The 15,330-nt window shown below is 35.5% G+C and overlaps 1 protein-coding gene across 1 annotated transcript; it reads left to right on the top strand.

Moving 5' to 3' along the window:
• Window positions 1–793: 793 nt before the first annotated feature.
• LOC107563508 (short transient receptor potential channel 6-like) lies at window positions 794–14,398 on the top strand. Its single transcript, XM_016248403.1, has 12 exons — window positions 794–1,042; window positions 1,460–1,490; window positions 5,235–5,420; window positions 6,545–6,709; window positions 6,899–7,115; window positions 8,498–8,725; window positions 9,802–10,066; window positions 11,310–11,505; window positions 13,151–13,354; window positions 13,594–13,650; window positions 13,886–13,961; window positions 14,262–14,398. The coding sequence occupies exons 1-12, from the start codon at window positions 951–953 to the stop codon at window positions 14,396–14,398; spliced, it is 1,854 nt and encodes a 617-aa protein (XP_016103889.1). The 5' UTR covers window positions 794–950.
• The last annotated feature ends 932 nt before the right edge of the window (window positions 14,399–15,330 follow it).

Here is a 15,330-nt window from a genome sequence, read left to right as displayed (position 1 = left end):
TAAAAAGGTCAATTTGTGACCTATGTCGGCTTTTTTATCATATATATTTTTAAATAAAATACTGTAGTTGATCATGTAAACGGACATTCAGAGTGCTGATATAATTTGCCGGTGATACTGCAAAGTTAAGCTACATGAAATCCTCATCATCCTTTCAAAAAGACAATCTATGTCAATTCTGTTAGCATGATTTTGGCTACATTTCGATATTTTGGTCTGGTTAACAATCCTGAAAATGAAAAACCCTTCTAAAGACACAGTTATGTCAACTTATATCAATTATCTTGGCTTGTAGGATCTTGTTTGGTTCCTTTTTATCTATGTTTCCCCTCATACTACATGCATCCATATAGATCACAATCACATTGGCCATATGCTGAACAATACCATCATGCAAGTCATGTTCCATCGTTGCACTTTTATTTTCACACTTTGTAAAACACACTGAGCGCCCTTGTAAAGTAAATGTATCATCATCATTGTATTATTATTATGCCAGCGCCCATGAGGGGGCGACCCGCTCCACGCAGGCTATAATAATAATAAAAAGTAATATTTATTTGATATTTCCAAAAAGTACTGCTCGTTACTTTGTCGCTTAAAATATTTATCTCAGCTCAGATACAATGTTTCAAATCGTACAATAATTTGCTTTAAAAATCAGCTCATCAAATTAGAAAAGGCAGTGTCATTGAACGATTTCTACATTATAGCCGTGACGTCATCATACATTCGATTTGGTGAACACATTCAATAAGCTTCCTGAATTATGCGCGTGTAGTCCTATGGACCAGACCGAAACCAGAGTTCGCATTTTAATAATAAAAAAAAAAAAACAAGACTGAGGAGAATTTCACTTAACTTTGCATGGGCACATCTATTCCAGTGGTGAGCAGCTGTCTCGTGCGCATCAGTAGCAGTGAGATATTCATGAAGACAGCAGCAAACCAATGTCCACTGATAACACTTCTGTTAAACACACTTCTGTCCATCGGATGAACACCGACTTTGAAAAGTATCCTTTACCACGGTATTGCAAGAGGTGAGTGCTGTTTATTTGACATTTTTGATAGCCTACATACGAAGTAATGTTACAACATTTTAGCATTATTAGCAAAGTTAAGGACATTTTACCTATTAAGTTTTCATAATTTTCCTTGTGTATTTATTTGCTTTATTGTAGAATAGTATACTTTGTCATTGCACAACAGCACAATGACATTTAGTGCTTCTTCTCAGTGGTAGCCTACATTCACAAAACACATACATGACAGAAAAAAACATAAATAATAAAGAAGTATACCCTATTTGTTTGTTGATAGCTGCACATAGATAAATGACTCAAACTATGTTACATGTTCCTGAAGTATCGTTCCTAAAAAGTAGTCTTTACTGAAAAAAAATATGTAAAGAAACTGACATCAAAATAATTCTGTTTTTTGACATATGTTTATTTCAGGACAAACATTATATGCTGGGCCCAGTTCAAGGTGAATTGGGGTAATAACTACCAAACTGGAACTGTTTAAGATGCTGATGTGATTTTTGGATTTACTTTAATATTATATTTAATGTTGTCGTAGAGAAGTTGTCACGAGGGTTGGATCTTAATAACTGTAATATTTTGTGTTAAAGGTCAGTTACACATGTTTCCCCTCTCTCTTTCATCTGTGGTCTGTATTTTAAGAACCAGTTAGTTGCTTTCAGCATGTTTTTGTAAATCTATGACAAGTTTGATCTCAAATACAGGTGCATCTCAATAAATTAGAATGTCGTGGAAAAGTTCATTTATTTCAGTAATTCAACTCAAATTGTGAAACTCGTGTATTAAATAAATTCAATGCACACAGACTGAAGTAGTTTAAGTCTTTGGTTCTTTTAATTGTGGCTCACATTTAACAAAAACCCACCAATTCACTATCTCAACAAATTAGAATACTTCATAAGACCAATAAAAAAACATTTTTAGTGAATTGTTGGCCTTCTGGAAAGTATGTTCATTTACTGTACATGTACTCAATACTTGGTAGGGGCTCCTTTTGCTTTAATTACTGCCTCAATTCGGCGTGGCATGGAGGCGATCAGTTTGTGGCACTGCTCATGTGTATTGGAAGCCCAGGTTGCTTTGATAGCAGCCTTTGCCAACAATTCACTAAAAATGTTTTTTTTTATTGGTGTTATGAAGTATTCTAATTTGTTGAGATAGTGAATTGGTGGGTTTTTGTTAAATGTGAGCCAAAATCATCACAATTAAAAGAACCAAAGACTTAAACTACTTCAGTCTGTGTGCATTGAATTTATTTAATACACGAGTTTCACAATTTGAGTTGAATGAATAAAATAAATGAACTTTTCCACGACATTCTAATTTATCGAGATGCACCTGTATTTGACATTCTCCAACATTTAGCCCCTCACATGCTGTCTGCTCTAGTCTCTCTTACTTGGGTTATTATCACTCAATATACAGAACGTTGTCAAAGTTGTAAGAAGATCTCAGAGTTCTTGAATTTTAAAGGGAAAAGGTTTATATTGTAGAGATTGAAAAAGACTGACACTGATAACAGTAGTTGTGCCCTTTGGCTACTGGGATGAGGATTTTCTTGAATAACTAAGACAGCATTAGTGTGGGAGGAGGGCTCATTGATCTCTGATTCAGTGCTGTCATTGCTACAGAAACAAACAAATTATTTCAACAAAATGAATCAATTTAAATGCAATCATTCAGGCACATCTTCATCCTTTATTCTTTTTCTGACACCTGTTACCTTGTTTTAAACAACCTTTCAAACTCATTGACATTTGGTAAATCACAGATGTCGCATGTTTAGAAAGTTTTTCAAAATTAATATGCATCTTAGATGCAGGTGGAGTGTTTTTTTTTCAGAAATCTGTGAAGATGATGTACAACTAAACATTTAATTTGTCAAAAAAGTTCAGTAGCATGATAATGGACAAGCTGCAGGCTACTCAGAATTAAAAGTAGTTAGTCAAGCTACTAACAAACATATAGCTAACTATGTTGAAGCTGTTTAAGGGGAAATATATTTTAAATATAAAACAATATTTTTAACATATTGTATAAGTTATAATACATAGAAATCATTGTTAAAAAAAGTGACGTGACGTGGCCAAGTATGGTGACCAATACTTGGAATTAGTGCTCTGCATTTATCCCATCCAAAGTGCACACACACAGCAGTGAACACACACCCGGAGCAGTGGGCAGCCATTTATGTTGCGGCGCCCGGGGAGCAGTTGGGGGTTCAGTGCCTTGCTCAAGGGCACCTCAGTCGTGGTATTGAAGGTGGAAGAGAGCGCTGTACATTCACTCCCCCCACCTACAATCCCTGCTGGTACAAGACTCGAACCCGCAACCTTTGGGTTACGAGTCCGACTCTAACCATTAGGCCACGACTTCCCCACAAGTAGTGTTTCCAAGCCTTATAACATAAGCTTGATGGAAAAATGTGCCTTTATCTTCATTTTGGTAAAAAAAAACAAAAAAAACTTCCTATATACAATTCACTGTATTTTCTCACAGAAATGACCACTAGTGGCAGTAAAAGGGCAATAACTTTTTATTTTTATGTTTTAATATCATTGTGTGACCTCACAACACTTTTACCACTGTGAATGATTGTAAAACCAGTAAACCAATAAGTTTTGACATTTACAGTACTACACTGTCCCGTGAAACATGCATTATGATAAAAGAGCTTAAAGATTCATAGAAACAAGTTAAAATGTCAGGGTTGCTTAAGGAAAATAATTTTTTTATCTCACATTTGCTTATGTTACAATGACAAAACAGACATGGACGTGCCCGCGCGCAAGCGTACAAAAGTTGACTAGTTTTTAAAGTACATTTTTAAAGATATTTTAAAACTTTTGCTGTATGGTTTAAAAGCGTTTTTTGAGAGAAAAAAACAGGTAAGCCGCGTAAAGGTCAAGTCGCATATAGCTATTACATTCATAATGTAAAATACCGGTAAATAAAGCTAAATGCTTACTAACATTATCAATAAATACAAACAAACAAATCTGAAAGCTATTTTAGTTCCTCTCACTCCATAACAAATCCTTTAAATTTAACGGTATTCAGAAAAAGAATGACAAATTCTATAAGTAGTTAAACATCAACCCAAAACAAATTAATTGCTGCTGAAACTGAAACGGGCTCACATAGCCTACCTCTCTTATGCAGCACGAATCCACTCAAAAATGTTTCCATATTCATGATGTAGGCCTATTTGAATGCTATTATTTATTATGCTTTGAACTTCGTCCAATGCACATAAATCATCCTTTACATCTGCAATGTTTGGTGGATGAATGCAATGGATTGTATTTCGGACTATTTAAATTGAGTAGTGTAACTTTTTATATGTTTGGATGGCTTATTTTATTTTGATAATGAACAGCGTGCGATGTCAATATGCTATAGCCTAACTGATGTTGTGTGCATGCGTGAGGCGCCTGCGCGATCACTTGATTGTTACAGCAGAATCAAAGGTAAGAGTGAGTGAGACATCATTATGAAACTATAAAGAATCTACTTTTATTTGTGTACAGTCACAACAACAACAAAACACTGTGCTCTTCAAAACAAAGAAAATAGATGTCGCTTTCTGCCATATTGATTTCCTTTCAGTGAACTTGTTGCGCATTAGAAAAACGGACAGAAACTTGCCTCTGGCTGTAACCTAAATAATGCCAGGAAATGTGTTTGTAACACTTTACGATATCTTTCATTAAGTCACTGAAGATAAATGAAAGAGAATGTGAGTGGTGCTTGCCCATGGTAATATCAGTTTGGGGGTTACTGTGGCATGGTCATTTCTAGGGTGATTTGGATGCTTGCTAGGGCATTGGTAGGTGTTCTGGGTGTTAGTAGGTGGTTGCTAGAGTGTTCTTGGAGATTGCTTTCTGTCAGGATCCCCATCTCTGTGATAGTCTCTATATAGGGCCCTTGTTGCTTCTTCAACGCTTACCTTCTTCAAATTCTTTGAAATTTTTTCGCCCATTTTTTAACCCTCCAGGAAAACATTATAGTAAACTTCTTCTTAATAATGATTTGAGGTATAATTCACATCAGTAGCACAAATGTTGTGGGACAGGTTATGTGCCAAAGCTTAGGCTAATTCTTAGGTTTATGAGTTTGTTCAAATCACTAAGCCTATGTATGAAAAATAGTATGTTTACAACAGATCTATGCAAATTTCCTTTTACAGAACGATTATAAAAAGCTGTCTATGCAATGTAAGGATTTTGTAGTTGGACTTCTGGATCTGTGTCGGAATACAGAGGAGGTGGAAGCCATTTTAAATGGAGACACAGAGGCAGGTGGCCACTTTGACAAGGGCGGCAGACCTAATCTAGTTCGCTTAAAACTGGCCATCAAATACGAGCTGAAAAAGGTAGGTTTCATAATAAACATTAATATTTCACACAGTGATTTCAGTAAGTGATATAATTATTAGGCGTAATTATTCAACTATTGTAGCATTAAAGGAAAGGTTCACCCAAAAATGACAATTATGTCATTAATTACTCTACGAGAATACATTTTGTGCGCAAAAAGAAAACTAAAATAACAACTTTATTCAACAATTCTTCTCCTTCGCGTCACCCTAGGGTAGGGTGACCATACGGGCGATTTTTATGGGACGCACCCTTGCCAGGATTTCTATATTGCCTAAAATATCCAGGTTTTGGCTGTTTGCACTGTGCAGATTGATTGTTGTATGACATTATTTCACAAGAGCTATAGAGAGCAGAGCAGACGGCTCCTTATGCTTTCAAATCGCTCTCGGTACTTTGGTGTCATACAACGATCGGTGCTCAGCTTCAAGTCGAACGAACAAACAAACACGTGCACGTATTTGCATCGCTTTGATCGTTCTCACCTTCTCACGCACGACGCGCCCCGATTGGTCGATTATGTACAATACCTGCATGTTATTGGTCAAACTACTTTGGATGTTTTAGGCAATATAAAAATCCTGGCCAGGATGTGTCCCATATAAATGGCACATATGGCCACCCTACCCTAGGGTGCCATTTTAGAGAGTGCCACAACGCATGTGTGCACTCTCCTCTAAATGTTAACAAGGCGCAGCGTATGCGTGTTCCACGTCAGCAGCATCACATGCATTGTATAAAGTTACTTTAGGTTTTTTTTCACACAAAAATTATTCTCGTAGCTTTATACGACTACAGTTGAACCACTGATGTCATATGGACCATTTCAACGATTTCAACTACCTTTCTGTGCCTTGATCGTGGTAGTACCCTTGCTGTCTATGGAGGGTCAGAGAGCTCTCTGATTTCATCAAACATATCTTAATTGGTGTTCTGAAGATGAACGACGCTCTTGCGGGTTTGGAACAACATGAGGGTAATTAATGACAGAATTTAAATTTTTTCGGTGAACTATCCCTTTAAGTGCTAAAATACAACGACTTAATGACTGCATGATAGCACAGTAATAAAAACAAATCTGTTTACTGTATCTCTGCCTGCTCTGATGCTTCCCACACAGTTTGTAGCCCATCCAAACTGCCAACAGCAGCTTTTGTCCATATGGTATGAGAATCTGTCAGGGCTCAGGCAGCAAACCACAGCTGTCAAGTTGCTGGTGGTTCTGGGGGTTGTGGTTGGACTTCCCATCCTGGCCTTACTGTACTGGATAGCACCCTCAAGCAAGGTCAGACTGTAATAACCTGAACCTTTAGTCACTGTGAATTCATCCATGGCACTGAATTTCTTTTCTGCTTATGTGATATTATGAGTAAGAAAATAAAACGATGAACACAATGCTGTTTCTGATTTCTTACTAAAATTACATTGCTTCAGAACATTCTTTATTTGTTTTGTGCAATGTTTTTGATTATAGTTGGGGAAGATCATACGTGGTCCTTTCTTAAAATTTGTGGCACACGCAGCTTCTTTCACAATCTTTCTTGGCCTTCTCATAATGAATGCTGCCGACCGTTTCGAAGGGACGTCTCTCTTACCAAATATGACCATCCATGACCACCCCTCCCAGTTGTTCCGCATGAAGACCACCCCTTTTACCTGGATGGAAATGCTGATTATTTCCTGGGTCGTAGGTCAGACATCATCTCTCACTGTGTTACACAACAACAAATCAAACTTTTATTTTGGATCAGGTCATTTAAACACTTGCATGACAATTGCAAACCTGTATGTCTTCTGTTGTCTGATTGATATTTTATACTTTGTTTAGGAAGTCAAAGGCCTTTTAGTGTAATTTGAAAAATTGTCCCCCTTGTCCCCTGGTACTTTATGAAGTTAACATAAGAGTAGCTTTTATATTGTTAGTAGTATTTTAAGAAGAACACTTACTGGACTGAAGCAACTTTACTTTATTATCTATACATATTTTTCAGAAAAAAAACTTTAAAATGTGAGTAGACTTGAGGAATGTCTATTTGCATTATATGTTTCCCCACCACAATAAAAACTACAGAGTTTTTTATCATAAAACTATGCACATTTTACTTTTTGGCTACATAAATATTAGCAACTGCACCAAAGTATTGAGCATGAGCTCCATATTATACTATAGAGCCATAAATGTCTGGTGTAACAAATGTGAAAACCTGCTATGAGCAACACGAAACTAAAGGTTCAAAAATACTCTTCCATTTTACTGTTTCCCACAGTGATGCATTAAAATGAATCCCAAATGACTCATGCAAGCACACAATGATTCATAGGTCACAACACTTTGAACTGTCTAACATCTGTCACATCTGCACTATCAAAATCTGTAAACCAATCATGTTAAAGGGATTCTCCACCCCAAAATGAACATTTTGTCATTAATCACTTACCCCCATGTCGTTCCAAACCCCTAAAAGCTTTGTTCGTCTTCGGAACACAATTTAAGATATTTTGGATAAATACCGGGAGGAGCCGCGACACAAGGATACGTTTTCTATGTGTATTTATGCTTTGATTTGAAAGAAAACAGCGCATCTGTGCAGCGCGGCTGACACAGAGTAGCATACGCTGATGGCGTTCAGTGGTTATTCTCCAAAATAGCGCTATGGTGATGCGGAGAGACACAGAGGAGACGAATTGTTGAATAAAGTCATTATTTTTGTTTTTTCGCGTATAAAAGGTATTCTCGTCGCTTCATAACGTTACGGTTGAACCACTGATGGCAGATGGACTATTCTGACGATGTCTTTCATACTTTTCTGGGCCTTGACAGTGTAATTTACTTGGCAGTCAATGGGACAGTCACAAGCCTCCCGGTTTTCATCCAAAATATCTTAAATTGTGTTCCGAAGAAGAACGAAGCTTTTACGGGTTTAGAACGACATGTGGGTAAGTGATTAATGACAAAATTTTCATTTTGGGGTGGAGTATCCCTTTAATTAAAAAAATAAATAAATAAATTGTAAGACATTAAATGACTTTGAGTGCATGAACTCTAATTACCTGTCTCTTCTTCCAATTAAAGGAATGATTTGGGCTGAATGTAAAGAGATATGGTCTCAGGGTCCTCGGGAATATCTGCAAGAGCCATGGAATTTGCTGGACTTTGGAATGCTGGCCATTTTTGTGACTTCATTCATTGCTAGATTTATGGCGTTTTGGCATGCAAATGTTGCACAGAATTACGTCGACAAGCACTACACAGATCTATCAAACATTACCCTGCCCCTTGAGATAGAATACTATCGTCTTGGTGAGTAATGCTGTCAAAAAAAAAGAAAAAAAGATGATTATGGTTTCTACATCATTAATTTAATGCAAAAATTATTTTTGCAAAACTTAAGTTTTGTGCAGTGTTCTAAATTATAGTTGAGGAAGATCATACATGGTACTTTCCTAAAATTTGTGGCACATGCAGCTTCTTTTACTATCTTTTTTGACTTTCTCATCATAAAAAAATATATAAAAAATTGTAAAAGAAATGATTATGATTTCTACTACATTTATTAAGAAATGACTTTTGTAAGACAATGTATGACACTTTGGATAAAACAATTTACCAAGTACATAAATGTAAATGTAACACATTTATATTTATTCTTTTATTTATTTACAAATTTTAAATTTAAATGTTTGTATTTCCCACTGATATATTCTACTCCGATATGACAATGATGTGGTAGTGAATTCATCCCTGTTGGCTGATCAATCTAGTTGAGATCATTATTTGCATAGATTAACTGATTAAAATGCATAATACTGTATAGTAATGTGTAGTTCAGAGATATATGTCAGTAAAGACAGACATAGCACTGTCAGTATTAAAGCAATAATTTTAGGAAAATAAAGATGTGAAAACTAAATGTGAAAACTAAACTACAGACAAAGGATGTGAAAACTAAACTACAGAAAAATAATAAAGTTGGGAAAAAACAGGTAGAAAAAACACATGGAAACTAAATTATTTTAGAAACTATATTTTCAGCTTTGAACATTTTTGATTACTAGAAGAAATGAACTTTAAAAGTTCAGTCTTTTTAAAATGTTCAGTCCCTTTTGGAAAATGTCAGCTTCAGTATTTCTGTCAATTAAATCCTTCCTAGGACCCCTGCAGACTCTGACGTTCCATGCGACATGCATTTGGTTTAGAGGTTAATGAATTGCAAAACCAACACTGACAAGTAGAAATCTATATATGACAGCTAACACTTTTTTCCACCAATGACTTTTGTTTGTTTGTTGTTGAATACCTTCAGCTTGACCTTTTGAAATACCTATAGAAAAGACAACATGCTCAACCTTAACAAGCTTCCTTTGTACACATTTCAGCTCGCGTCCACTGGGTTCCTTCAGACCCTCAGCTGATCTCTGAGGGCCTTTATGCCATCGCAGTGGTTCTAAGCTTCTCTCGGATTGCGTACATCCTACCGGCGAATGAGAGCTTTGGGCCCTTGCAGATCTCTCTGGGCAGGACTGTGAAAGACATATTTAAATTCATGGTGATCTTCATAATGGTGTTTGTGGCCTTCATGATGGGAATGTTTAACCTCTACTCGTACTATCGTGGAGCCAAGCAGAATGGCGCCTTCACAACGTAAGCAATGGTTAATTCACATAAATTCCTTTGATGATTGTTTGTCTTGTCCTTTGTAATTGCATCACATCCATGTCTTTATTAGTTATATAATTACAACAACTCTCAGAGCCTTTGGAAGCAATGCATAAGGACATACTGGAAGTAGGCGTTTGGCAAATTTGATTATGACTACCACACCATGACCATGTCCATGTGGACATGAGAGTGAATAAGTGTCCAGGACTCTTCATACTCTGTAAAAAGGCTCGGGGTAATATGAAATAGATAAGTAATTCATTGAAAAACAGTGAAATTCAGTAAAGACCTTGTGAAATCAAAATTGGATGGTTGTGGCTTTTATGATGTCTAGCTTTGAGGTCATATATTGAGGTCCAACCCAATCTCATGAGAAAATTAAGTATTTTTTGAGTTGGCGATTTTATATGAATTCATACAGTTTGTTTTGTATGAAAAAGAATGATTTTATTTTATTTTTTTGAAGAAAACTAAGCATGAAGGTCCACCTCCAAATCCTAAACCTAATCATCGGTCAGGGATGCATTTCCCAAAACCATCGTTAGCTAACTATGGGCGTTAGTTCCATTGAACTCTATTGGTAACCACGGAACTTGCGACCATAGTTGCTTTTGGAAAACGCACCCCATGTCGGTTGGATGTAAGCAGATTGTAAAATTCATAGAAATTCACCACCACTGTTGTTGCTTGATGTTATTTATTATCAGACTATTTTATTTTCATAATTATAAACACACTGGATTGTAGAGAAAATTGTTTTACCGTTTACTACACTGTTATTCTTTGTTATTTTACTAAGAGAAAGACTCTTAGACTGACCTTAAGTTACCTTAAAGCATACAAACAGATTAGAAAACACAAAGCAACATTTTGGGTAGCATTTTGTAATAAGGTGCCATTAGTTAACCTTAGTTAATGTATTAACATAAACTAATAATGTGCAATACAGCATTTCTTAATCTTTGTTAATGTTAGTCAAGTATTAACAGATATCACTTTTGATTTTAATATGTATTAGTAAATATTAAAAATGAACATGAACTAAGATATATGTTTCATTATTCATGTTAGTTAACAAATGGCACCTTATTGTAGCGTGTTACCAAATTAAGTAATTTGACGTATGCATATAATAAAACATATTTTCATATATGTATGTATATGTGATAAGTTATGAAATGATATAACCCATACTAAAGGAAGTTGCCTGTTTCCACTTCTCCAGGGTTGAGGAAAGCTTTAAAACTTTATTTTGGGCTATTTTTGGACTTTCTGAGGTCAAGTCTGTCGTCATCAACAACGGGCACAAATTCATTGAGAATATTGGCTATGTCCTTTACGGAGTCTACAATGTTACCATGGTTATCGTCTTACTTAACATGCTCATCGCCATGATCAACAACTCATTTCAGGAAATTGAGGTAATCATATTCTGAAAGGAGATCTGTGGATAGTAGGATGGTACAGGCCTGGGGCAAATGTCCAGACACCATCATTTCCCATTCATACTCCCTTTTAAATGAGATACAGATCCTTTATAGTACTGTTGCATTTGTTAAAATGCAATGAGAAGTCCTCTTGTGAAATTGATTTTTGTTGGTTTTATAAATTACAGCCTATTTGTGTAAAAGCAACTTGGTCTTCACAATATATTACAGTAGCACCCACCAGTGAAATATGAATTGTTCATGCATTGGACGAAAAATACAACAAATATAGTTGCTGCTGCAAAGCAAGAATGTCATTATCCATCCATAAAAGGTTTATTGCGCCAGAGAGGTCTGATGTGGATACAGGAAACAGGAAACATTTTTGATGCTTTTTATTGCCATCTGGGAATCTCATTATTTGACCATTACTAATATGTCAACAGCATTTGGTTTCATCAGATGCTCATGCTACAAATTCAAATTCAGTGTCATTTAGTTCTTACGTACACTCTTGAATATAAAGAATCTCCATTGGCATCTATGATTCCGTGAAGAATCTTTAACATTAATGGAACCTTTCCATTCCACAAAAAGGTTCTTTATTGTGGAAAAAGGTTATTCAAAAGATCTTTACACTAAGAAAAATGGGTTACACTTTACTTGAAGGGGTGTGCATAAGACTGACATGACACCTTCATAATCATGACATGACACCTACATAATCATGACATGACACATGTCATGAATATGAAGGTTTTTATGCATGTTTATGACAACTGTCATTAAGTGTCATTCGCTCAGTTATGTAATTTTTAATGCAAAGATGACATTGTTAGAGATGTCTTTGTTATGGGCTATGGTTAGGGGTAAGGGTAGGGGTAGGGTTAGGTTACGGTTAGGTCAAATAATGTCATATTTGCATTAAAAATGACATAACTGAGCGAATGACACTTAATGGCAGTTGTCATAAACATGCATAAAACCTCCTTCATATTCATGACATGTGTCATGTCATGATTATGAAGGTGTCATGTCAGTCTTATGCACACCCCTTCAAGTAAAGTGTTACCGAAAAATGTTACTATTAAGAACTGTTCCATGAAAGGTTAATTGGGGAACCCAAAATGGTTCTTTAATGACATTGCTGCAAAGCCCCCCTTTTGTAACTTTTATTTTAAGAGTGTAAATAGGGATATATTTTGTATATTAGTATATTTCATTTGATGTTAAGTGTGTATATAGAGAAGACTGAGGCTAGCTGTCACATGAGGAAATTCTATAGCTCAGTAAAGATTCAAAATATGCACTTTCTCTAGCAGTAGCTTTATATGTTGGTTTCAGACATCTAGTTAAGTTAATTTTTTTATGATTTCTGTCCTTCAAACGTAAATCCCAAAATTATAAAACACTTCTTTAGGTAAAATGGTTTTCTTAAAAAGTGTATCTGTGCTACCTTTATGTTTATAAATGATACTTTGATGATGGACATTTTGGTTATTTAAAGCAACACTATTCATACATGTATTAGTGTGAAATAATATCTGATGCCACTCTAAATGTACCTATATGGAAATTATTTAAAGGCATTTCCAGTGAAATGTCACTTGCCAGTACTTTGTGTGTATCTTTGTAACAGGATGATTCAGATGTGGAGTGGAAGTTTGCCAGGGCTAAGCTGTGGTTTTCGTACTTTGAAGAAGGAGGGACGCTGCCTGTGCCCTTTAATCTCATCCCCAGCCCAAAATCAGTCATCAGCCTGGCTATGAATCTCAAACAGCTCCTGCTAATACCTCTTCACAGACACAAAGAGGACCTGAAGGAGGACACGGAGCTCAATGAGGTGAGGTGGAGGAGAGACATTCTCAAATCAAAGCGAGAGAGAGTTTTCTCACAACACTGCTTTCCATTTTATTTATATAATGATGTGGGGTTCTTAATGTAACTGCATATTTTTTCGCTTTTATTGGTATTTAGTTCCCTCTTATGGCCAGATTGTGCAACAACATGAAGAGCTTTTGATTTATTGAAAGAACAAAATAGTTTGGGTTTGATATTCACAAAGAAATTATTTCTTTTTAGTCGGGTAAACAAAAAGAATCCAGTGAGAAGAATTCACCTCATACAAGTCGTTACCAGGTAAAACACAACTCTGACAAGTCACCAATAGAATGCTGAGAATAAAGAGATCACAGAACGATATTAGAGACAAGAATTTCCAACATAGTTTACTGACAGTGATCAGTAATGGCAGAGACTGACCAATCAGAAGAAGCTATTTTGGAAAGCTGTTTAATAATAATGTATATCATGTATGTTTTAGGATCTGACAGAATCTTCGAAATACATTTGGTGCTATTTTTTCTCTCCACAGAGGATCATGAAACGGCTAATCAAACGATATGTGATCAAAGCGCAGACTGACAAAGAGGGAGATGAAGTAAATGAAGGTACAATGTTGTTCCAAACCAGACTTTGTGCTGTTAATTAAATTGAGATCATTTTTGTAATATCTGTCCTCTAAATTAAAAATTTGTTTTAACATTTAAAATCTGAATTTTAAACTTATTTTCTATTTTATACTTTATGTTTTATATTTGTATTTATTATTAGGTTTAATTTTTTTATTTAAAATGTGGTCCACTGGAAGTACTTTTCTAGGTGGACTTCTGGTTGTGTGTCAGTGATCCAGTTATGTAAGCATATCACTGATGATAGAAGGTCTTTATCAGTCTCTTTGTGTCTTACAGGGGAACTAAAGGAGATAAAGCAGGATATCTCAAGTTTACGCTATGAGCTGCTGGAGGAGAAATCCCGTCAGACGGAGGAGCTAGCAGAACTGGTCAGGAGACTGGGAGAGAGAATAACCGGTCAACGAAACCTGTAGTTTTTCTCAATAGTAACAATCTTTTCATTATTCTCAGTGGTGATTCTCATTAATATTATAATACATAAATAATGCTTTTTCCATTTAAAATATCATCAAATAAAGGTAGTACACCTAATAATGACATATAAATACTTGGGGGGGGGGGGACATGACTATATATTTAATAGCATATCGCTATATAATTCACAATGCAAAACTTCTTAATCATACTAAAATAGGCTTCCTTTTCCTTTTTTTATTATTATTTTTGGGGTGAAATATGACCAGGGGCCCGTTCTTCGTACGTATGCGCTTGTCGGAAGGAGGGACTTTGTTGAAAACAAAGCGTTTGAGAGAGGCGGGGCATAGAGGACCTACAATAATGTACAGTATTTGAAAAATAATGTGGTTTTTGAGCATTAAAGCATGTCAACATATTCTGTTACACCAAATACACAAAATAATGATCTTTAAAAAAGCATCATATGACCCCTTTAAAAAGATAATATAATAATATTGTGTAGTCTTTAATACAACAGACACAGCCAGCTTTACTCACTGAAAGATTTATTCGTCATAAAATTATTACTTCATAATTGTATTCGAGTCTTACACACATGCTATACAGATAATGTAGAGTCGTGCATTAATTTGAGTGCTGACAGCTATTATGGGAGTGGCTTGATGGAGCGCAGGAGATGCAGATAACATGATCTTGACCCTTAAGAAACTTTAATTAATGCTGTCACGTAACAAATCTGTTCAAATATAAAATTAAATGAATTGCTAATTACTACATTGAAATAAAAATTTAAAGCCTGTACAAATATTAGAAATCGTGAATATAAATAATTGGGAATCCTGTAAAAAAATATAAAATAAAATAAAAACACATTTGCACATTTCATTTATCTATTATAACATTTATGTAGTTTTGTTCGCTTGGCTGT

This window comes from Sinocyclocheilus grahami, unplaced genomic scaffold (assembly GCF_001515645.1).
Source record: "Sinocyclocheilus grahami isolate Dianchi unplaced genomic scaffold, SAMN03320097.WGS_v1.1 scaffold877.1, whole genome shotgun sequence".
NCBI lineage: Eukaryota > Metazoa > Chordata > Actinopteri > Cypriniformes > Cyprinidae > Sinocyclocheilus > Sinocyclocheilus grahami.
The sequence above is the reverse complement of the archived record's forward strand: the minus strand, read 5'-3'. Positions and strand labels throughout refer to the sequence as shown.

What these genes read in the sequence shown, in the direction of transcription:
- LOC107563508 (XM_016248403.1), top strand. Translation starts at nt 951, where the DNA reads ATGTCCACTGATAACACTTCTGTTAAACACACTTCTGTCCATCGGATG. An exon ending in CAGAATGGCGCCTTCACAAC is followed by an intron (nt 10,067 to 11,309) that starts GTAAGCAATGGT and finishes CCACTTCTCCAG; the next exon opens with GGTTGAGGAAAGCTTTAAAA. An exon ending in CTCATACAAGTCGTTACCAG is followed by an intron (nt 13,651 to 13,885) that starts GTAAAACACAAC and finishes TTCTCTCCACAG; the next exon opens with AGGATCATGAAACGGCTAAT.